Source organism: Temnothorax longispinosus, chromosome 12 (assembly GCF_030848805.1).
Source record: "Temnothorax longispinosus isolate EJ_2023e chromosome 12, Tlon_JGU_v1, whole genome shotgun sequence".
Classification (NCBI taxonomy): domain Eukaryota; kingdom Metazoa; phylum Arthropoda; class Insecta; order Hymenoptera; family Formicidae; genus Temnothorax; species Temnothorax longispinosus.
In genome coordinates, this window is record NC_092369.1 from 771,351 (window position 1) to 794,075 (window position 22,725).

Below are 22,725 nucleotides of genomic sequence, written 5' to 3' on the forward strand. Positions count from 1 at the left end.
CATTTGCATATGAAAATGTATATGTAATTCTCTCATTCTCTGCCTCTCTACTGTATCAGTGAAAGTTTCGAATATTGTACCAACTACAGAGGGCAGCATATTACGGTGCTAGAACAAGTTTGCTGATGGGAGTTTCTTATTTATAAAACGCATTCACCTAATGTTAATGTAAAATTCTCATCTTACTTTTTACTGTATCAATATTGATTCAGAGGCATTTATCTTTCGCTCGGAAAGACATAAATTATACTTTTATATCTGCCTAGCCTTCCTCTTCTTGTATTTTTGCCGTAATTTAGAAAGCAATTCGCTATATATAAGATAGTATCGAAAATTTGGGATTTGCTTTATTTACAATTGATATCCATTTCCTTCGAAATAGTCCTCTTGTATTTTGATACAACGATTCTAACGCTTTATAGTCATACTTGAAACCTCGAATTTTTCCAACATTTTCGGGGATTTGTACTGATGCGCGACCACTCGGTGTGCTCGTCGTCTTCGATCGATATTTAGCCTTTTTTAAACGTGATTACCTTTCAAAATACCGTGTACGGTCTACAGCTTCGTCACCAAAAGGTTGACGAAGCATTTTGAGAATCTCGGTGGCCGATTTGCCGAGTTTCACCAGGGCATGGCGGTTTCGGGACGGGTATAATAGATCGAGGTCGAATCGCAGTGCTTGACACGCTACAAAAAAGAAATATAGAGAACGTTTGAAGCTTGGCTGAAGCCCTCCAGCCATGCGTGCTGAAGCATGGCTGGGGTCGCTGTATGAAATCTTAAGGGGGACCCTATTTCCAAGGGGATGGAGACTCTCCAATTGTAAATAAAGAATAAATCTAAAATTTGTTATAGACTGAGTCCAGAAAATTTTCGATATCACTTTGTCAGTAATTGCAGATTCTATATTCGTTCACACTCATTATTTTATCAAAAAATCATATTACCAAAGGTCGGCTGTTCTGTTATATATTGTATCTATTCTGTTATATATTATTAATATCTCGTTCCAAAAAAATATACAGTTGCTGGATTGTTGGTAATTTTAATAAATACGTAATCGTCGTCATTATTTTTTTCACAAGTTTTCACAAACTTGAAATATCTCAATAAATACTCAGAAAGATCGGTTCAAATACTTAATTTTCTTCTTTCGTGATTTAATAATGCTTGCTGCTTAAATCAATACAAGCGATTTAAGAGAGATACATTTTTCATATTTGACATGAGACATGTCTTTTAATGGTACATCATATTCATATTTTCCTATAATCATATAATGGATAATAAAAAATGCCACAAAAATATACATAATTTTTCGTTATCATTTAATAATTAATATTAATTTTCGTAATTAATAAATGACTAAATCTATCTCTGAATCGTTCGTCTCTTTCTTTTTCATTTTCCGTAAGGTCGAGGAAATCAATTCCATTCGTATTAGGAAACAAAATAAAAATCACACATTTTCGAGGAAACTGAAATGCTGTTCCAAGTTGGAAGTATCATTGTCGGTGAAATACGATTAAGTATATGTATACTATGTATAGAATAGGTGTTGAAGCAGCGAACGAGCGATTGCGATTTCCGGGCATGTTAAATTATGAACACGTGTATTCAAACGTGCGAACTCATCAGTTTCATGTCAACAAAACAGATGTAAATAATACGCTCGCAAGTCAAATTATTGTTGGAGCATTGATGGAAAGAGAGCAGACCAGAATATTTTCTTAGAATATTCATTATAATTTATATGTACAAACATTGACACATATTAATATACATATATACATTTATATATGTATAACATGTGTATATATATATAATTTATACATATATATTATAAACAGATTACGCTTTACTTAATCTTACATTGCAAACACATAACCTATGTTCTCAAAGTGAATCGTCAAATAGAAAGCGATCAAGTCCAGTCAGTCAATTTTATTGAGAAGGTATATGATATCTCTTTTTTTTAATATGTACGGCGATAAAGTTATTCTTATTACTGGAATAATTAATCATTTCTGTCTCTTTATTTGCGATAAAATAGTTATCCGTTAATTTCAATCTCAAAAAATGTGAAAAATCGTCTTTATCAGTGGTGGGTCTAAATTTCTGGCAGCTTGAAATTAGTATCCCTATTAGGTATTATAGAGAATTCTTCTCGACGAAAATTTAATTTATAAATATACAACAGATTTGTTTTTAATTAAAATTACATTTCAAAAAATGATATAAAGCAATATAAATACAAATAACAAGTGACAGTTTTTGATGTGGTTGATTGAAGAGATTGAAGATTAAGCTTTATTATATTCTTGTTAGATTAGATCCGCCACTGTTTTAGAAAGAAAAAAAGATAAAATATAAAAATAAACGTTTATGTTTCTGTTGCGTACTAGAACACAAAAATAATAATGTCTCTTTCTGTAAAATAATGTTCCTACATATGTTTTTTTGCAAAACAGAATTGATTTTAAATTATATAGGATAAATTACTTACGCACGTTATAGCTAAATCAAACCACACGCTTTATTTCGTGTGCAGCCCTTTTCTGTAGTTTCTATATTCTTCCCATTATTTTTTGCAATATTAAATTATATATTTTATATTCTTTGACGTAATGGATCATAATGGAAATCTTATCGGTTCGAGATATCTTTTGAATATCTTTTTGTTGAATATCATTACGGAGATGTAACTTTCACATATATACACTGTCATCCATATGTCACTGTAATAACCCTTCAGTGGACGCGTAGGGTATTTTACCCCACAACAGTTTGTAAAAAATGAGTGTTTTGGACTCATTTCAATACACCAGAACCGATTATATTATTATAAAAAAAAACATTAAAATTAAAGTTTCAACCTGTTAATGTACTTTAAGATATGTGCAACAATAAATATTATAATATTAAACAAAAAATAATGTAGGGTGTAATTTACACCCCACGAGCTCTTTTCAAATTTTCACGCGTTCATTGGAGGGTTAATGTTAGATAAAAAAATTAATAAAAAGCACGAGGTAATCCGTTATATTTATTAGCCTGTCTGTAAATTTTGTAAATAAATTCTATTTTATCAAATTTGTAAATATAATTTATATTAGCATTTATATAATTATAAAATAAATTGACAGAAATGCGGGAAAATTGTTTATCTGTATTTGCATATTATCCATAATCTAACTAATCTAGCCATAATAAAGTAAGATTATACACAGTAACTGATGTAAATTAGTGTTTAATCTCCACAATAATATCCATATCTGATAATTTTTTCTAGCAAAATTAATGCTGAGAATTAATTTTTTAGATGACTTAAGAAACGACCCTAAGACTTCGCCCCTTTGGTATAGACGTTCATAAATTTATACCACGGATTATCATAAATATCTACTCAAATCAGGAAATTTTTCTCCGAGAATTAATTTCAAACTTCAACAATGCTTTGGACAAGGTCCGTTACAACTCTTCCATTAATATTGATAACGGAGAAGAATTGTGCATTTATATCATTCTAAACAAGAAGAATCGTACTCTAGCCGTCATGAATAATGGTATCGGTATGACAGAAACTGAAATGATCAACAATCTCGGAACAATCGCAAAATCTGGAACTAAAATTTTCAAGAGTACAATAGATTGTGATTCTATGATCGGTAAATTCGGCATAGGCTTCTACTCCGTGTATCTTGTGGCTGATAAAATAGTTGTTACATCCAAGCGTTATGGTAATGATCTATACGAGTGGGAGTCCAATTCGCATCAACGTTACAGTATTAGGTGTGACCGCACTAACAATTCAATGGTACGTGGCACAAAGGTTGTCCTTTACATAAAAGACAGTCAGTCTAAATATCTAGAAGAGAATAATATCCATTAAATCGTTGAAAAATACTTTCAATTTAATAAATACGCGATCAAACTGCTCGTAGAGAAAGACTGTGAAAACCAACTGGACAAAAATGAGGCTGAGAAGCAGGAAAAGACGAAGAGAACAATTAAAAAAGCCTACAAGATCAATAGAGCAAAGCCTGTCTTTCTCACAAGTGTATTAAGCAACTGTATTACCCCCGAGAGCTTCGAAAAAATTATGAAATTAAACAGTGATCAGAATAGAAGTATGTGTACGATATATTTCTCTGTGAAAAAGCCATTAGAGTTCAACGCTCTATATTCCCAATGTCAATCGCATGTCATTCAATCAAATAAAGAAAAAGAATGAGATAAAATTATACGTTAGACATGTTTTCATTATGGACTGCGAAAAATTAATGCCGAATTACTTGAGTTTCATAAAGGGCATATTTCACAGCAAAAATCTTCCCCTCAATATCTCTCGCGAGAGGGTAAATGGCAGTATCTTGAATATCATCCGTAACAGTATCGTAGAAAATTGCGTCAAGTTCTTCAAGAACGTATCAACGGACCAACGCTACGAGGAATTCTACAATTTGGCAGGAACATCAAACGGGGCATTTGCGAGGACAGACCCAATCGCGATAAACTGGCGCGGCTTCTGAAATCTCGCACTTCCGCGTCCGGTGACGAGGCGTGTTCGCTGCAGGATTATATCAATAGAATGAAGAAGAACCAGCGATACATTTACTTCATCGCCGGCGAGAGTATAAAGCAGGTAGAGGATAGCGTGTTTATCGAGGCGTTGAAGATCCGCGATATCGAAGTGATTTACATGACTGATCCCATCGACGAATTCATGCAGTGGAAAGGATGAGGAGCTTCGATGGAAAACCTCTTATGTCTGTTGCTGAAGGCAAGCTGGTGCTTCCCGAGGATAGAGCCCAGAAAGAGACCCGCATGCTGAAAGTGAACAATCTTTGGGCGTTGTGCAGAGCTATGGAGAACGTTCTGAGCGATAAGGTGGAAAGCATCGTGGTCTCTAATAGATTAGTTAAATCACCTTGCTGCGTCGTAAGCTTGAAACACGACAAGACCGCCAACATGGAGAGGATTGTATAAAGACGCAAATTCTCTATACAAAATGCCGATGGAACGCAAATTCTGTACACAACTCCTATGGCGTTTAACGGCGAAAAAACAATTTGAGATCAATCCCGATCATGTCATTGTGCAGAATCTTGCAACAAGAGTTACTATTAGCGGTGATCTCGATGCAAGCATTAAGAATCTCATAAACCTACTGTTTGAGACTGCTCTGATTTCATCTGATTTTATTCCGGAGAAACCCGAGTTGTATATTAATAGTTATATTTATCAGCTAATCAAGAACAAACTTGGCATGAAGAAAACGGAGACTGGAGACATAAAATATAACGAATCCGCATATACATTTGTGGAGGATAATTTACAGGATGACTTTATAATGGACCAAATAATGGTTGACTAAATAAAGGAGGAAATAAATTAAATTCTGTACATGACGCTATTTTATATTGCTGTATAATAGTATTTATGACATCGCACTTTGTGTATTTATAAAACTTATAGCTCCAAAGTATATACGTGATTTGTGGTCGCGAGGTCCATAATTCGAATCGCTATTCATATGAGAATCATGAAATAGTGTAAACGGTTAGTTTTAGATTTATTGAGTTCGCGTAATTGTTTGTTATTCTGGTTATTCGCATTTCCATTTCGCTGAGAGTAAGATGGTTTTTTAATAAAGTCAAAAATTAATATCAATCGAATCACCACAATCCGATATATAATAATCAATTTGTTGATTCGCGTATACCCCAGACAGCACAATGTCCAAAATCAGATGTCTTATATTTCGATTTTAGACATAGGTCGGTTTTAGACATATAGTCGATTTTTATTTCAAGACCGGCTCTGTGATTGGTTCATGACATCTGAAGATTGTACTTAAGATGGTCTTAAATATAAGAACCGACTACAAATACCGGCTATAGTTATCTTATATTTAAAATCGTTTATCTTTATTTAAGTTAAGTTTATCTTTAGATCCTGTACGACTCGTTTCATTGGCTACGGAGTATTATCTAAAGATGAACTTAAGACGATCTTATATACAAAGAGTACATCCTTATAATAGCGAATGACGAATTTCCGTGAATTTATTGCGAATCGCGAATCATGAATCACAAATCGCGCATAGTCTGACTAATATATTTATTATATATTTACGATAATTGCAATATAAAAATATAATTCATTATATTATATATATTATACATATTATTTACAATAAAATAATTATTTACAATATAATATCATTTTGTTACTTTGTCATTATTCTGCAAATTTTTCCTTTTTAATCATCATTTTATTATTAATTATTATTCTTTTATTATACCATATTATGATCATTACTGCATAAAATTGTATATACTGCAAAGTAGAAGCGAACTCAACGTCAACGAAGTGAAGTAATTCAAAGATTCTATCTTTTAGTATTCTTATTCTTTTATAATAATTATTTATTATTATAATTAGTCTAATTCATTTTCGAGCAAAATTTCTTTCTTTTATTATATATAATTGTATCGTATATCTAGCATGGAAACATCAAAATAATACTGCTTACAGGAAATTTAATTAGTAGTAATAAAAATAGAGACGGAATCTAATCGAATCAATATATGATTAAATGTAAAAAAAAATTATAAAAAAATTTCTTTGAGATTCTGAATCATAACCCAGATAACATAAAACATGAGTGTGCAAAATCATGCAAATTATTACTGGAAACAATTTATGTATTGTTCCCACAAACATTGAATCGTAGCTCTGTTTAGAATTCATATTTATGGTATTTTTGCAGCAAAGATGTGTAAATTATTAAGTACTGCAAACTGTTTGCAGCAACAATATCTAAATTATTTCCATTAATAATATGTAAACCACACATATCCAATAAAGCCTCCGGGCGTAAACTGTTGCTGCAAAAATGTAATATTTAAATAAACCTTTGCTTGAAACAAATTTAATATTGTTGATATATGACAGGCGTTTTGTTATCTGAGTAATATCGAATTTTTCCGTCATTTACAATATCCAAAAAATTTATATTTCGACTAATAAGACTTCAATGAATTCTTTCTTATAACAGTAAAGTATAAGTGAATGGAATTCAGAAATATTGTCTTCAGAATCTGTCTGAAGAAATCTCGATTAGGATTCGGTCACGTGACAGAATCTCATCTAATGCGTTCATTTCTACATTAATTGGGTAACTTAATCTCCGTTTAACTTACTTCTTATCTTTTTAGGAATTAAAAAAAGATCAAAAGTAAATTAAACCAAGATTAATCTACATTGGTAGAAATGAACATAACTCTACTATTTTCGCAGTAAAAGTGCCAGCATCGTAAAACGTTCTTGTCTCATTCCTCTCTCTCTGCCTATGCCTCTTCTAGGCCTGTTGGCCTGTTCTTTTTAACTGAACTTCTTGCACGGTTCATCTTTTTCTCTTCACATTGGAGAAAAAAAGAGAAAAGATGAATTGTGCAAGAAATTCAGCTAAAAAGAACAGGTCCTCTGTTTACCTCTGTTTGAGGTTGATAAAGTTCCTAATTCCTATTGTTACGTGTATTCGTCAGAGAGGTGTGCCAAAACGCCATCTACATGCCGCTGCGATGCGTCGACTGTCGAGAGGAGCCCTTCCACTGCAGACGAAATTAGTCGTGGGCAGTGGGCTATCGCGCGGCTGTTCCTTACAGAAAAAAAAATTATGATGGCAAGCAAGGCTTGGAAGGTCAGTACTGCGGATCCCCGCTGGAACGTGCTGTCATGAGCCGAGTCGTTTCTACGGCCTGACAACGCGCGGCAAGCGACGATCGTGTTCCCGCGGTATGCGCCTCGGCCACAGGTACTGACGCCGTCTTTTCGCAGGTGGTCCAGCCGCACGTGCCGATGATCAAGTTCCGCAAGGGCGGCATCGATCGCGCAGGTAACGTGGACGAAATCAGCATAAGCGATCGTCGATCGTTCCCTTCGCGGGGAAGTGGGAATACCACCCTCTCGCCGATAGATTTTTGATTCGCATTGTTGGTTAGCAGTTGCGGGCACGATGGCCGCGCCATCTGGACGATCAGGATCGGCGCAGATGCAGCAGAGCGCGGGCGGCGCAACGGGCCCCCAGGTAATCGTACTGCCGACGATAGAAGATATTCACTTGCCGCCGCGGTATCAAAGACGACCGATAGATCAAAAGGAAATCGAATATATCAATGTAAGTGTCGACGGTTATTCAACAGATATTTTTATTAACAGACGTAGCACCATAATGGACGTTGGTTTTTACTTGTGATAGCATGTGATATATGTAAAAAGTCCTTTATATTATTTCATATTTTATAAATTCTGTTATTAATATTAATAATGCTGTTATTATATAAAAGAATATATAATTATATATATAATTAATATAGTTATCTTATTAATATCATTATTAATATTAACAGAATATTAATAACATATAAAATTAATAGTTCTGTTAAGCCCTGCGCACAATAGAGCTGCACATACTAGGAATAAGAATAAATATTAAATATTAGGATATACATATAAATATAGGAACATTCCTGCAATATTATTAATATTAAATATTAAATCTTAGGATATGTAAATGTAGGAATATTCCTATATTTATATGTTATAGGAATATTCCTATACTTATATGTTATATTTTATTCTTTTCCATTGTGCGTTACGTTTAGTTATTATTTCTAATTCCGATTTCTAATATTTAATATTTTATTGTTATTCCTAAAATATGCGCTCTATTTTGCGCAGGGCCTTAGTAATTAAGTAATTGATATTAATAATTCTTTATGTAATATTACTCTACGTTCAATGTCTTGTGTACATATAATACTTTCTTGTTTGTGTGTTTCAGCGTGGCGGGCCAGAGTGAATTTGCAGTGCGAGCATTTAGGAAACTCCGTATTTAATTAACTTTGTTATTGACCGACTCGGTGCAATGTGTGTTGTTAAAATAAACGAACCCCTGACAGAGAGCAAGCCGCCCTGCGCCGCGAGTATTATTTCATATTTACACCCGCGATCTATCGGGCAAGGTCTCTTGTGACATTGCCAGGGCCTGCTATTTCTGGAAACAGCTTTCAGCTCACTCCAATAACAGCCGATACTTGTTAATCCTGGATTTACGACAATGAGACTTTAACAAAATACCTTGCTATATCATGACGACTGTCTACTTGCGTTTCTCGTAGCTGAGACGAGACGAGAAGAGATTATTTCTCAATTCTCTGTGATTACGCGAACTACCGAGATATAAATACTGTGGACCTAAAATAAGTCACTATTCTCGATTGTCTTTGATTCATCGCTGTTGACGCGACAGGAGCGTGCGATAGCAGTCCATAAATCCGTAACTTACGAGTCGAATTAAAATCGCGCTCTTTTGCATCGAATCTTGGACACAATACTATCTAATAGAAAGCCTTTTGTAGATACATACTTGGTCTCAATTTTTTGAAAAACCTTTTATTAAAAGTTCATTTGCCTAACAATTTGTGTGATCTTTTTAGGAATATAGAACTCGAGATTTGTAGCAATTGTCTCTGAGAGTTCGATTTTTCTCTTGTTGCAATAATTTTGGAACAAGATGGGCTGCTTTTTGAAGCTCGAGGAAAAGTGACGTTCCGCGGGGCGACGGCGCGCCTTCGTACGGCCCTGCCGCGGCACGACGAAAATAGCAGACGACAGTGCGCTGCGACTCGACTGCGGCGGCCAGCGGCGGCCGCCGTCCCGCGGTCCCGCTCCCGCCTCTTCGCTGTATCCGTACTGTGTATACGTGAACGCGGAGGAGGCCGAGGAGAGGCGATCCGTTCATACTTTTATCGAAAGTTTTCTCGAAGCGCGAAAAATTTTTACGAACGACCGGACCCATCCGCTGCAAAAATGGCCGAGATAACGGACTTCGGACCGAGGAAAACGTTTTTTGTACTCGCGATCGTGTTCGGCTGCTTCACGGTGCTGTGGCCGAAAATTCTGCATCCCATGTTCATAGGATTTGTCACTCCACATCACTCCGCATCGGACAGCTCGGGTAAGACTCCGAAGTTTCTACGCACAAGGCGATGTTGACGACGCGAGAAAAATCGCTAGAAATATCGCTTTTTTATCGTAGAAATATACTTTCTACGTATATAAACAACTTAGATTTTTACGCCACAAAATTGGCTAGATATAAGAATTATTTAGGTGAAATACTTTGGCAAGGAGTAGTTTTTATAATGCCTTGTAAAATCGTTGCTCGTTGATTGATTCGAATCATTCGAATGATAAAACCCACTGAAGGACTACTTTACTGTTCGTATTTGCGCAGTGTGCTGCGAAGTGATATTTGAAAGCGATGTCACCGCAGTGGACATCATGCAGGAAATGTGTCAAAACATATTGAGGCACCATCCGATTGATCCACGCGTGAGAGACGCGTTAAAGCTTAGCAAGCTGACTCCGCAAACCGCGAGCTTGTGTAGGGAGGAGGTCCTAGCCAGATGCGGCATAGACCTGTCATCCTTTCTCGCCGAGAGAGAAAGCTTGGGGAAGACCTACAAGCAGGTGTTGGAGGAGATTAGATCGTTCAATAGCTCCCTTTGTCTTAAAATGAACTTTGGCGTGCCACTGTCACAATTAGGGATACCTCATCTTATCAGATATCATATCCTGATGCCGCACAGTAAGAATCGCAAGGATATATAAGTAATTGCGCGCCAATAGTTGCGATTTACTTGAATTTTATGCCACTCAAATATTCACTAATAACTAATTAACTCTCTGCGATTGCTTACCTAATATATTCTTGAGATAGGTTTGTCATTTTTATAACAGTTTGACGCAACGCTTTGTTATTCAGATTATATAGTTGATTCCGTATTAATATACTTTGACGGTATATGATGACCACATGGCTTGTAAATCGCTTATATAATAATAAGATAAACTTGGAGAATTGTGCCTTTAATGCATCGCATCATCAAGTATATATGGAAGACGACGATTTGAGTTGTTCATTTTGCTTTGGCTGAGTGCCAAAAAAGTAAGCGTGATGTTTGGCAGACAAGTCTGGCCTATAGTCAGTTTCAAACACATCCATACTAATGACCCATTATATTCTCCTCATTCTAGTTTTCAACCAAGGTTTTATCCCAAATTTTACAATATTAAGGTCACCTGGCTCAATACATTTATAACAGTTTTTCTGATTTCTGAATAAAATGCAAAATCCTACTAATCTCTGGGACATTAATATAGAGTAAAAATACATTTTTGTGAATTGAGATAAGCAGACGTATATTTTACAGACAAGTCTTTTCTATGTATACAGGTACTATACCACAGGAGCGTCGTACTCCTCCTCATGCAGGTGGAATGCATCCCGCGCTGAGGGAGAGGGGGAGGGCCATACCAACCTCTCATATTGTACCAAAGGTAACGGACAGACAAAAATCTAACCACGTTGTACCAAAAATGAGGCCACCTCTCGGTAGTGCTGGTCACGGTGTTCAAGCACCCAAAGGAAGCGTTACAATGGGAATTGTCATGCCACTGTATACGATAGGAATAGTCTTATTTTTCTTGTACACCATTGTTAAGGTAATATATAAATCTGCAGAACAATTCTAATAAATATTTGGACGCAATTGAGCCTTAAGGTTTACATTAATAGGTCCTGAAGAAAAATTCCGATAGCGAGATTATATCGGAATACCCGGGAGCAGCTGCTGAAAAGGAATTTCGGAAAATGGTATTCAGTCCAGAAGCTCTTGCTACTGCAATGACTGGAGGTACTCTGCATTATCCGAGAGAAAAGTCACCGCGCAGGACTGCTCCAACTATCGAAGAATTAAACGATCGTAAGTGCGTCTACAAATATATTTACTATTACAAACCACATTTCATTTACATCGTCATCAACGCAATGTTTTTATGAGGAGCTATTTCTTTCTACTTACGAGGAGAAAAATTTAGAATTAAGATATATGTTTTCTTGAATATCTCTGAACAGATTTTTAAGTGGTGTTGCATGATGCAAGGTTTGCACAATTAGAACACACACGTATTTATACACGCGGATATACATTGCAAGATTTCTAAATAAAAATGTGCATATTGCAAGTATTCGTACTTATATTCTGAACACGTTTGGTAATGTTCTACATGCTGGAACACATAGAAGCGGCAGGAGACATAGAGATAGATCAACTGAGACAACGTTTGGTCGAGACGGAAGCAGCCATGGAAAGAATCGTTGCCCAGATGGGCAACATATCACGTTCAGTAATGCATAACTCGAGCTCACAGCCAGAAATCAAGGTTTATCAGATTAATTTTGATGCCATTTCACAGTTTCAGTTTATTTAGTCGTTAGAAATGTGCACGTCGCTGTGTTCTGATTGCGTTACAAGCTTGACCCATCCAATGTACATTAAACATGTTGTACATTTAGTATAAGACCTTATCTTCAATATTTGGCTTCTTCAAATGTCGATGCTTGCGGATAACTGTTGCGAAAAAAATTACAAATTGTTGGTTTAAACGTTTATAGTTTATATGAGATTCATACTGATGTACTAGTCGAGTGCGATATTCGGATATACGACACATTTAGGTCAGAATATGCATTCAGTAATAGAATTCACGTTGTATATTTTACATTTTGAGTAGTAGATGGGTCTCCAAAGTCCAATGGTCTGGCAGGGGTCGATCGCGGCTCTAAGGTATATCCCTTGCCTCAGAAAATATTTCTAACAAGAGTAACCAAGAGTTTGTGGAACACCTATTTCCAGTGCACTAGTTTCACGAATAATGAGTTTATCACAATAAATGTTTTCTCAGGCTTATGTACATATATACGATGGTTTCATTATGACATGATTCTACAATAGTAACAATATTTCAGTGTTTTAAGTGCAGAATGTTATTATCATTTTATCTTTTACACAAGACATACATGATATTTCTCAATGCTAAATATTGTTGAGATATAAGTGAAACGATAGTTGCTCCTCCTATAGCTTCTCACAATTACAAATGCTAATTGTGTGCCTTGCATGATATCCGCTTATTTTATATCTTGTTGATATAATATATTAGGAAATGTACAAGAAAATTACATACATACACATATATGGATTTGTATGACATCTTTTTTGTGACTCGTATATATAATTATATAATTATAATTATATTATGTTTTTTAAATAGACGTAGAATCTTTAACATAGCATATTTTTTTATTCTGAATGGTTTTTGTTTTTGTTATATTAAGATTGTATATACATATAAAATAGCTCTTATCGAATTAATCCGCAAAATGGCTTTGATATTATTACTACATATGTGTTATTATATTTTTTATTTAAAAGATATGTACAAAGTCAGCATATAAGAAACAAGTAATAAATGAGCAGTATATTAAGAATTTAATTTATAGGAGGACACTGCAGACCAGGAATCACATAGTAGGGAAGGTGAAGAATTAGATGTAGCAGAACAGTCGCCAACAGTTAAAGTCATGAGTATGGAAATGACAGCTAGTTGTGAAAGTGGACAAAAATGTAGCAGACCCACCACTCCCATTATTCCTCCACCAAGGTACTTGTTTTTTCCTTGTTTATTTTGCCTATTATTTTATTGTGTATTATTAGTACTTTCCGAATGATTTATTAAATATTATTATATTTGTTTCAGTAATGTTGACAGGGAAAAAACGCCGCCAACACCCATATATTTAGAGGGTGCACTTCCGCCGCAATGTGAATTACTCGTAACCGATTCAGAAACTCAAGCCGAAAAGTCAGAGGACGACGACGACGCTCCAGTTGTTCTCTCAGGCAAAATGACTCTCTCTCTCATCAGCCTCGACCAGATTCCAGCTGTAAGGAAATATTAGAATTACCAACAGAATCAAATGAATCTGCGGAGCCTTGTTTTATTTGGTGATTCTTTCATTCATTTAATTGTTTGCCTAACTTCTGTATAGGTTACTTAATATCGAGATCACAAATCACAGGAACTAAATGCAGAATTAAGTGCAAAGAATGGTTTCTTGGCTATTACATGTATGGGTATGAATAATGCGCTGATTTCATCGTTTATTATTTCTATTCCCATTATTCTCTGTGATTTGTTCGAAATATTAATAACTAGTGCCTTGTATTTCTTATGTTTCGCTAATACCTCTTATTTTAATATAAGATACACTGGCTTGTTAATACAAATTTAAGTTCTGTCAAGAATACCCAATGCTTCTGAAGTAGATTGCCAAACTTGAAGAGTACTTTGCACTTTGCAACTTGGCGATTTATTTCAGAGACAATTTATATTTTGTTTAAGAGAACATGTAATTTATATTTATTTAATATTATTTATGTCCGTGTGTACACAAATTATATATGACTAAACACAGAGTGAATTTGTTTTTAATTTTATTTTTATAATTTTGATAAGTTTATGAATTCTTATACACTTAATGCTAATGAGATATGTTATGCAAATTGCCTTTTGCAAGAAACAACACTATAGCATTAATTATACCTATATTCACATTAACATATTAACCACTTCAACTATACAAATAGTGATATATTTTGATATTTAGTGAAATATATTTGATATGATGTTTGAAGAAGTCTTATACCGCTATTTTTATGCCACTTAATATTGACGTTAAAAATTTATTGATTACATAAAATGAGTCACGTAATTTAATCAAATCGTTTTCTTTTTTTTTTTTGCAATTGATAGCAGAAAAAGGATAGAAGAAAATGTTAATCCAATAATATACTTTGCCTTTTATGACATTTTTTTACAGATGCAACAATATAAAATACATGTATAAAATACGACTGCATTTTCAAAAATAGAATTATAGAAGTTTATTATAATATACAAGATGAACAAAATAAAGCGTGATAAATTTTTATCTCTCCAAAAATATTGTTTCTAGAGAAAAATGTTTCAAACAAAAGTTGTTAAGTTTGAAGGAGGACACATGGTTCCGATGCGAGTCATGTCATAAGTAGATGCTGTCATTTTCAAGAAATTTTAAAGGCGACTAATTTCTTAAATGGAACTTGATTTTTTCCCTTGAGATAAAAGTTGTATCTCGTCGAGACGTGTTTAAAACACTATAAAAAAACTCTTTCATTAAGAATTTTCTAAGATATTTAAATTTTTGTCATAATATTTTTAATATAAAATATGAAATATCTTGAAGTATTCACTTTTCGATTACTTTACCTTCATATTTTTATGAAAGAAAGCGAATAATAATATTAATTTTTACATTTGCAATTTTGCAAAATTGAATGCGTCTACAAAATGCAATCGAATTTTTTACAATAATTTTTTTTTTTTTTTACAACAATTGATTCCTTTCATTATTCTACGTATAAAAGTATAAAGGTAAAATTGAAAAGTGAATACTTTAAAAATATTATAACAAAATTTTAAATATCTTAGAAAATTCTTAACGAAAGAGAGCTTTATTATAGTGTTTTAAACACGTCTCGACGAGATCTACAATTTTGATCTCAGGGTGCTTCCGAAGAGGCGCTCGGGGTTAGGTTTTGGTATAGTGCACGTAACATATGCTATACCAAAATCTAACCCCGAGCCAGGCCCGAAAACGACATCTATGACATGACTCACATCGGAATCATGTGTCCCCCTTCAAACCAAATAACTTTTGTTTGAAACATTTTTCTCTAGAAACAATATCTTTGAGGCTAAAAATTCGTTTTATTTTGTCTGCCCTATATAAATTATTCTCAGTACTTAATATACAGAAGTATTTAAAAATAAAACCCTCAGAAAAGAAATATTTTGCAAAACATTTTAGTTGATATCTATATATGTTTATAAAACTGTTCAAGTATTTAAACCTCATATAATGAAATGTTTACTAATAACGTAGACTGTGAGACACTGAGTACTGTGTTTCTAAATATTCGGGAACCTGCGTACATGTGCGTACATTTTATATCTTATAAGATCGATATTTGATCAGTTAATAACAGCTATATAATGGCTTCGAAAAGTACAAAAATAAAACTCTTGCAATGCATAATCGAGGAGAACAATCAGAAAACTCGGAAACGTAGAAGAATGGTATTGTATTTCACAAATACTTAATAAAGAAGTGACTTGTCCAATGGTATTATTTTGAGTGAATAATTGATCATAAAGACTTCTCGTAGTTAATTTATAGCATCATAATTTTATTATATGCTCATTAACGTGAAAATTATGACAAAAAAAATGTTTCGTAGCCAAAACTTTTTTGTACTCAAAAATTAAATAATTAAAACGTTTGATTATTTTGTATCATCAAGTTTAAAATAGATTCAACTCGGTTAAAAACTGTGTGACTCATCCTTTATTTTATTTAATAAATAATCTGTTTCTTATGTTGAATTATTTTGTTTTCTAATTTAAAATGCAATTTTATAAACAATCATATTTAACGTATAGGATTCGGAGGCTGAAGATCCAGATAAAAAGAGAAAAAAGGTTTCGGACACTCAAGCGGAAATTCGAGATGTAAAAGATAAGAAAAACAAAATATTGCAAAAGAAAGAGGAAGATAAGGAAAATAGAGAAGTAGAGGAAGATGAAAATGAAGAAGTAGAGGAACAGGAAAATGGAGAAGTTAAGGAACAGGAAAATGGAGAAGTAGAGGAAGAGGAAAATGAAGAAGTAGAGGAAGAAGAAAGTGAAGAAGAAGAGGAAGAAGAAAGTGAAGAAGATGAGGAGGAAGAAGAGGAAAGTGAAGAAGAAGAAAAGGAGGAAGAAGAGGAGAAAGAAGAAAAAAAGAAAAAAGAAAAAGAGCTAGAAGAGGAGGAGGACGAGGAATGGGAGGAGGATGAGGAGGACGAGGAAGACGAGGAAGACGAGGATGAAGATGAAGATGAAGATGAAGATGAAGAAGATGAAGATTACAGAAAAGTGACTTACAACCTTAGAAAAAATATAGGAAAAGAAAAAAAATAAAGAACCCAGTTAAGAGTGAAAAGACTTAAAAGTAATTCTGTTTCTTCAGATGTGGATCAGTGTTTACCAATCTTTAATAAGTCCTCTTATTATAATGAAAATAATTATGATTACTATAATATGTAATACTCTCACAATATGAAGATGCATAAACTCGTTGGTTGAGCACTGCCAGATAACCTAAAATGTTATATGCATCACGTTTCCGTTTTCTTTTTTTTTTTTTTTAATCGACATATATTTCACATTTTGTAGAATCCTAAATTTATTAATCACAGGGGCCAAAAGAAAGAGAGGCAGTGCTGTCTATGCCACGTTACAATGCCATGATGGCATAGATACATCGAGCTATAACACATCTACTACTCGTAGTTAGAAATTCATGAAATGGTGTTTTAGGATTGCCCGATAGATAAGAATAACAGAGAGTCATTAATCTGTCCAAGTGTAGCATAATATGATATGCATGTAAAATTCGTGGTGATTGGCAAGCACTGATACAACTTTCACGAAAGTCAAAGATCTTTTCTTTTTTGTACTACAGCTAGGGTTCACTCTCGTAAACTTTTTCTTCATGTACTAATCATTGTTCGATAAATGTTTAATTTTATATCATATTACAGCATTTTTGTGTTTCATATTTTTAATTTTCATATTAAATTCTGTAATTTACGCGCGCTTTCCGATTTTTCTGTATTTATTGTGAAACATAAAATGCTTTATTATTTCTATAATTCTAGTCTCAGTTTGTAATAAATGTAAATTAAAATATATTTGTTTAAAGTATATAAAAATTTTATTTTATTATTAAAAATAAATTTCATTTACAGATTATTTTATTATATATAATTATTGATATTTTATAAAATATAATTTAAAGAACAGGATAGATATATTCGTTGTATTTTAGAATAATTTATAGTATCAAATAAGTTGTAATTTTAATTGCTTTTACATAAAAGTCAATACGGCAAAAAATAGCGAAAAAAACAGGATGTAATTGGTTTGAATAATAAAAATGCAAGAATCTATTATAAAATCATGTAATGGTATAGTTGATCTATATTAGGATATGGCATCAACAACATTCTTGATATAACTATATTTTATATTGCATGAAAATGTTACTGTTTCCGTAATAATATTACATGTTATGAGCATGATTAAATAATATTAGAACGCAACTTAATTAAACAAAGCAGGATATTGTTTAATGTTCTTCGGTCTTTAAATATGTAAACCTGTCGATTTTTTTTTAATTTAACGTTACTTGGAAACATATATTTATACTTAATTAGATCCCTTTGGCTTATACCCAAATAAGCTCTCTTGTGGAAATATTTATGCAAGATGATGATGAGACTAATAATATTTACATTTATTATTATTAGAAAACGCTACGTAGATAAGTTCTAGTGACAAAGCAATCTGTACGAAGGATAAAGTGTTTTGGGTGCAAATAAGGTATTATATAACTTATTAGACAATATTAGTAGTTGTTACTGATTTTTATTAAAAATTAGAAGTACTTGGTCGTGTAATAAAGACAGCCGTTTAAATACAAGTGCTTATTAATCATCCTTATGTAGTGATCAAATATTGTTATTTAAAAAAATGAATATGTAATCTTAATAATATATTTGAAAATCTTACTTACCGTATTATTGCTATATTTGCTTGCAAGATACTATCATGTTTTATCACACATATGTGCAGTAAAAAGTTTCATATTTCTCTTATATATATGCCGAACTGTCAATTATCTCAATAAAATGGGATCTTTTTTTAAAATGCTTCTTAGAACATAAGTTTTAAATTCTCTCATTGATTTGTTTTAAAAATTATGTAACTACTTAATTATTATTATTAAAAAAGGAAAATAAAAATAAGTTTTTTTCTTCAAGAATTGCGTGAATGTAGAAATTTTACTATTGTCAAAGAGAAAAGATTGTATAAATCTTTATATTTTTTAAACCGTAGATTAAATTACGAATTTTATTCTATTATTATCAAATGCAGATTTCTTTACTTGATTTGACTCTGTTGGTCTTGATCTCGCAGGTGCTCCGCACGCAGGCAAAACGGCGTATATACATTTAAATGTTTCACCTGTCTCATCTTACTTTTCTTCCTCCTCATTTTGCTTCCAATTTAACAGAAAAAGGAAACAATATTTTCCACGCATATAAAATATTTCGGTTTAAATTCCTGAGCGTTCTTTTCACAAAATACTGAGTCGGTTGCCATATACAGAGAATTTCGTACACATAACCTATACGAAAGGTTCTTCATACCCTTCATACAGTTCATACATTATCATTAACTTGTGTTGTGGTAATTATGGTGAGATTTGAGATATTTAAAATCAAATCAATTGCACAGGCAACGTAAGTGATGGTCGATCCTTCGTGCTGCCGGACCGAGCGCATTGAGGACGGAAGAGCGCTCCGCACGTTCTCCCCTTCGAAGGTTTGATAAATGAGAATCCCACGTTTTTTACGTAATGTCTTAATCGGCATCCCGATCGGGATTGCTTTCTGCGACACAGTCGGGTATGTCGCGAGGGTGGAAGGGATCTCCATGCAACCCGCGCTGAATCCGGATCTACGGTATCCCGATTACGTGTTCCTGAATCGCTGGGCCATACGGAATCGAGACATCCAGCGCGGCGACATAGTCTGCATCGTGTCCCCCAAGGTGCCGAATCAGACGCTCATCAAGCGAGTCGTGGGACTCGCCGGGGATATTATAGGCACTCACGGATACAAGATCAGTGCCCTTCAAGTATGGATACGATATGTAGAAGTAATTATTGGGTACATAACAGCAAATAACACATGCTTGGGCTCTAACACACTATCGCTATCGACTTGGTATATCGTCATTCTTTGTCTGTGAATTGATTTCAATCTTGTGATTACAGGTGCCGGAAGGCCACTGCTGGCTGGAGGGAGATCACGTTGGACATTCTATGGACTCTAATACCTTTGGGCCGATATCTCTGGGTCTGGTAACGGCGAAAGCTACTCATATAGTTTGGCCGCCAAATCGATGGCAACATTTACATCCTGCGAAACCTAATCATGAGGGCTGTTAGCTTTGTAAAGAGATTGCAGTGGGAATTACCCGGTACTGTATGCAGGTAAGTTCGATCATTGCCATTTTAGCCTAGTAAATAGTCTACAATAAAAATTACTGTTACTATGCGCAGGCATGGCTTAACTATAGGAGATGTTGATAACGATGGTGATAATGAACTAGTTGTTGGCACTGTTGAAGGAGAACTTTATATCTTCAAGGTAAATATGTTAGTGACTACTTAATTCATGTCTTTTCAAACTATAGATAACATTTGTTCTTGTGTAACAGGGATCAGAATTATGGCAGAAGATAACTGGCCTCGGTCTTATAACTAGTGTAGCAATTGGAGATATTTTTAATTACGGACGCAATGCGCTTGTGGTCATCTGTGGCGATGGATGGACGCATATATTTTACAGCCCCAGATCTGTCAATCCCAACAATCCTAACTTGCTTGTGGGCCAACATATTGGTAAAGATACAAACGAGCAAGACAACTTCAAAACAAGTACTGGTAAGTCTTGAGTTTCAGAAGGTACACTTTATGAAATAACTCAAATAACAAAAGATTTAGATAACTCTCATAGGATATATTTGTGCAGATGTAGGAAATTCCCAAAGCACGGAACACGTTGACAATACTAATGAAATAAATGAACTCTCTGGGAAAATGGAATGTGTGCATGTACAAAGAATCCCAACTAATACAAAGACAGTGCTGATAGCTGATGTCGATAAAGATGGTGCTAATGAGATGATACTTGGTCTGACAGATCGTGTTGTGAGATCTTACAGATGGTCAAGTAACGCTGACTTAGAAACAGGAAAGTTAGTTGGCCTAAATAAATGGGAGTGCACTAATCAAATAGGCACGGTTACGTTGCAAGTATGTTGACTGAAACACAGACTCCATTATATGTTATGTAAAAGTATTTGAAGAGTACAGGGGTACAGGGGAAAAACGTTATGCATTCCGATATTTACCAGTACTTTTTTCAATAACTTCTCAAGATATCTGATGTTCTAAAATTAAAATTTAAAAATTCTTGAAATTACTCCAGATGAACATTGATCGTTTTTCCCCTATACTCTTTATTTAATATAATAGTTATATAAGTAGACATTAAAACGATGTTGATACAACATAAATTATTGTTTAGCATACTGGTGATGGTACGCCAACTCTATTGGTTGCACAACCTGGCGGTACATTCATGCGGATTAAGTGCAATCCTGAAGATTGTCAATCAAAGAATAGTTCCTGCGAGGCTGTAGATTATCAGACATTAGGGATATCTAGGATGCGCAATCAAAATATTTCAACGGAGATTATCGGAGATTTAGAGCCGGGAGTAACGCCGTTTATCTCGACGATCGAACCTAAAATGTCTAGTTACATACTCAAAGATAAGTTGCCGAAGCAAAGTTTCACTGACGATAGCCAACTAGACGTGAAAACCTTCAAACCTGCATCGCTCGAGTTCAAAAGGAACTACTCGCAACCGGCATTTCGAAAGAATAGTCTGGATATGGCCGGCGAGTATGGTAGAGATTTTACAGCAGAAAATCCGGGACCAGTTAGATTTTATAGTCCCGTCGAGTCTTCAAGCACTGATGAAATGGATGGCAACTTTATCGGTGGCAATGTTATTCTCGGACAATACGATAGTAAACCTATGAAAGATACATTGTTACCATCTTTTAAAAATTTCTCCCACAATAATAATAATAACAATAATGGAAATAATAGTAATAACAACAACAGCAGCAATATCAATAAATCGAATCAACAGGATGAAATCATAAAAGAAGACATGGATTCAAATAATGAAGTCATTAGTAAAAATGCTCCAAAAGGGAAACCTTATGCCTTGGCAACGCTTGATGGAACTATTATGTTGGTACAAGATGAGGTAATTTTATGGTAAGCAATCACGCGTTTCGACGTTTAGATACATCTGTATGTTTGCCAATATATCGCATTGTTCTCTTCTTACAGGGCTATGCAAGTAGATCATCAGATATTCGCTCTGTGTCGACTGGACGTCACAGGCGATAGTTCCGACGAAATAATCGCCTGTGCCTGGGATGGTCAGACCTACATCTTGGATCAACAACGACATAGCGTGCGTTTTCAATTTGAAGAACCGGTCAGAGCTTTTTGCACAGGAAATTATAACGTGATTCCGGGAACGTCTAGCCCCAGCCTGGTGTATAATACCTTCAGTAACAAGGTTTTTATTCATAACAAGTGAAATAATTAATGTCATTTACAATTGTGACAATGATAATTACATGTATTTTCTATCTTTTAGATTTTTCTTTATTATGACGTCACTCTGCCAAGCATGACGATCACTCCTTTGAATCCCATGAAAGACTGTGAGTCTGATGAAACGCACGTCTTAGAGAAATTACTGGGCGAGTGTAATATAAATGACAAACAGCAAAAGATACAACAGTTAACTGAATGGTTGCTGTATGGCGTACAGTAACATATGGCAGGCAAACGTTATTACAATTATATATAGAGCGTGATTCTTATGTATCATTACATCTGTTTTAAAAATCGGCTTATATAGGCAAAAATGTGTAATAAAACAAACATATTCTGGTACATGTGTTAAATCACTATTCTTAAATCTTTATATCTTTAAGTATAAA

At 34.1% G+C, this 22,725-nt stretch overlaps 4 protein-coding genes and 2 pseudogenes across 8 annotated transcripts; all 6 read left to right on the forward strand.

The window, feature by feature from the left end:
• Nucleotides 1-2,630: 2,630 nt before the first annotated feature.
• On the forward strand, nucleotides 2,631-4,160 carry LOC139823227 (heat shock protein 83-like; annotated as a pseudogene).
• Nucleotides 4,161-4,205: 45 nt separating this feature from the next.
• On the forward strand, nucleotides 4,206-5,380 carry LOC139823228 (heat shock protein 83-like; annotated as a pseudogene).
• Nucleotides 5,381-7,557: 2,177 nt separating this feature from the next.
• Nucleotides 7,558-8,979, forward strand: LOC139823427 (alpha-ketoglutarate dehydrogenase component 4). Of its 2 annotated transcripts, none has more exons than XM_071795977.1 (4): nucleotides 7,558-7,711; nucleotides 7,849-7,906; nucleotides 8,013-8,188; nucleotides 8,855-8,979. In XM_071795977.1, exons 1-4 carry the CDS (start codon nucleotides 7,688-7,690, stop codon nucleotides 8,870-8,872), a joined length of 276 nt encoding a protein of 91 aa, XP_071652078.1. In that variant the 5' UTR covers nucleotides 7,558-7,687; the 3' UTR covers nucleotides 8,873-8,979. The 2 variants fall into 2 exon arrangements, with proteins under 2 accessions (XP_071652078.1, XP_071652079.1); XM_071795978.1 differs by having other exon boundaries at nucleotides 7,561-7,711; nucleotides 8,016-8,188.
• A 147-nt stretch (nucleotides 8,980-9,126) lies between these two features.
• Ric-3 (RIC3 acetylcholine receptor chaperone) lies at nucleotides 9,127-18,632 on the forward strand. 3 transcript variants are annotated; one of them, XM_071795969.1, is made up of 8 exons: nucleotides 9,127-10,030; nucleotides 10,310-10,663; nucleotides 11,312-11,580; nucleotides 11,654-11,840; nucleotides 12,161-12,300; nucleotides 13,421-13,581; nucleotides 13,678-13,864; nucleotides 16,462-18,632. In XM_071795969.1, exons 1-8 carry the CDS (start codon nucleotides 9,883-9,885, stop codon nucleotides 16,978-16,980), a joined length of 1,965 nt encoding a protein of 654 aa, XP_071652070.1. In that variant the 5' UTR covers nucleotides 9,127-9,882; the 3' UTR covers nucleotides 16,981-18,632. The 3 variants fall into 3 exon arrangements, with proteins under 3 accessions (XP_071652070.1, XP_071652072.1, XP_071652073.1); XM_071795971.1 differs by lacking the exon at nucleotides 12,161-12,300 and adding an exon at nucleotides 12,652-12,704; XM_071795972.1 differs by lacking the exon at nucleotides 10,310-10,663.
• Nucleotides 18,633-19,560: 928 nt separating this feature from the next.
• Nucleotides 19,561-19,994, forward strand: LOC139823229 (mitochondrial inner membrane protease subunit 2). Its single transcript, XM_071795612.1, has 2 exons — nucleotides 19,561-19,796; nucleotides 19,904-19,994. The coding sequence occupies exons 1-2, from the start codon at nucleotides 19,561-19,563 to the stop codon at nucleotides 19,992-19,994; spliced, it is 327 nt and encodes a 108-aa protein (XP_071651713.1).
• LOC139823425 (KICSTOR complex protein ITFG2) lies at nucleotides 19,928-22,678 on the forward strand. Of its 2 annotated transcripts, none has more exons than XM_071795973.1 (7): nucleotides 19,928-20,122; nucleotides 20,192-20,279; nucleotides 20,350-20,575; nucleotides 20,664-20,947; nucleotides 21,222-21,985; nucleotides 22,061-22,295; nucleotides 22,377-22,678. In XM_071795973.1, the coding sequence occupies exons 1-7, from the start codon at nucleotides 20,064-20,066 to the stop codon at nucleotides 22,554-22,556; spliced, it is 1,836 nt and encodes a 611-aa protein (XP_071652074.1). In that variant the 5' UTR covers nucleotides 19,928-20,063; the 3' UTR covers nucleotides 22,557-22,678. The 2 variants fall into 2 exon arrangements, with proteins under 2 accessions (XP_071652074.1, XP_071652075.1); XM_071795974.1 differs by having other exon boundaries at nucleotides 20,835-20,947.
• The last annotated feature ends 47 nt before the right edge of the window (nucleotides 22,679-22,725 follow it).

Bases quoted from the DNA above. Each gene is read 5' to 3' on its own strand.
- LOC139823427 (XM_071795977.1), top strand. From the start codon at position 7,688: ATGATGGCAAGCAAGGCTTGGAAG. The intron at 7,712-7,848 runs GTCAGTACTGCG...GTCTTTTCGCAG, and splicing joins TGGCAAGCAAGGCTTGGAAG to GTGGTCCAGCCGCACGTGCC. The intron at 7,907-8,012 runs GTAACGTGGACG...ATTGTTGGTTAG, and splicing joins GGGCGGCATCGATCGCGCAG to CAGTTGCGGGCACGATGGCC.
- Ric-3 (XM_071795969.1), top strand. From the start codon at position 9,883: ATGGCCGAGATAACGGACTTCGGACCGAGGAAAACGTTTTTTGTACTC. The intron at 10,031-10,309 runs GTAAGACTCCGA...GTATTTGCGCAG, and splicing joins CTCCGCATCGGACAGCTCGG to TGTGCTGCGAAGTGATATTT. The intron at 11,841-12,160 runs GTAAGTGCGTCT...TGGAACACATAG, and splicing joins TATCGAAGAATTAAACGATC to AAGCGGCAGGAGACATAGAG.
- LOC139823229 (XM_071795612.1), top strand. From the start codon at position 19,561: ATGCAACCCGCGCTGAATCCGGATCTACGGTATCCCGATTACGTGTTC. The intron at 19,797-19,903 runs GTACATAACAGC...TTGTGATTACAG, and splicing joins TATGTAGAAGTAATTATTGG to GTGCCGGAAGGCCACTGCTG.
- LOC139823425 (XM_071795973.1), top strand. From the start codon at position 20,064: ATGAGGGCTGTTAGCTTTGTAAAGAGATTGCAGTGGGAATTACCCGGT. The intron at 20,280-20,349 runs GTAAATATGTTA...CTTGTGTAACAG, and splicing joins GAGAACTTTATATCTTCAAG to GGATCAGAATTATGGCAGAA. The intron at 20,576-20,663 runs GTAAGTCTTGAG...ATATTTGTGCAG, and splicing joins CAACTTCAAAACAAGTACTG to ATGTAGGAAATTCCCAAAGC.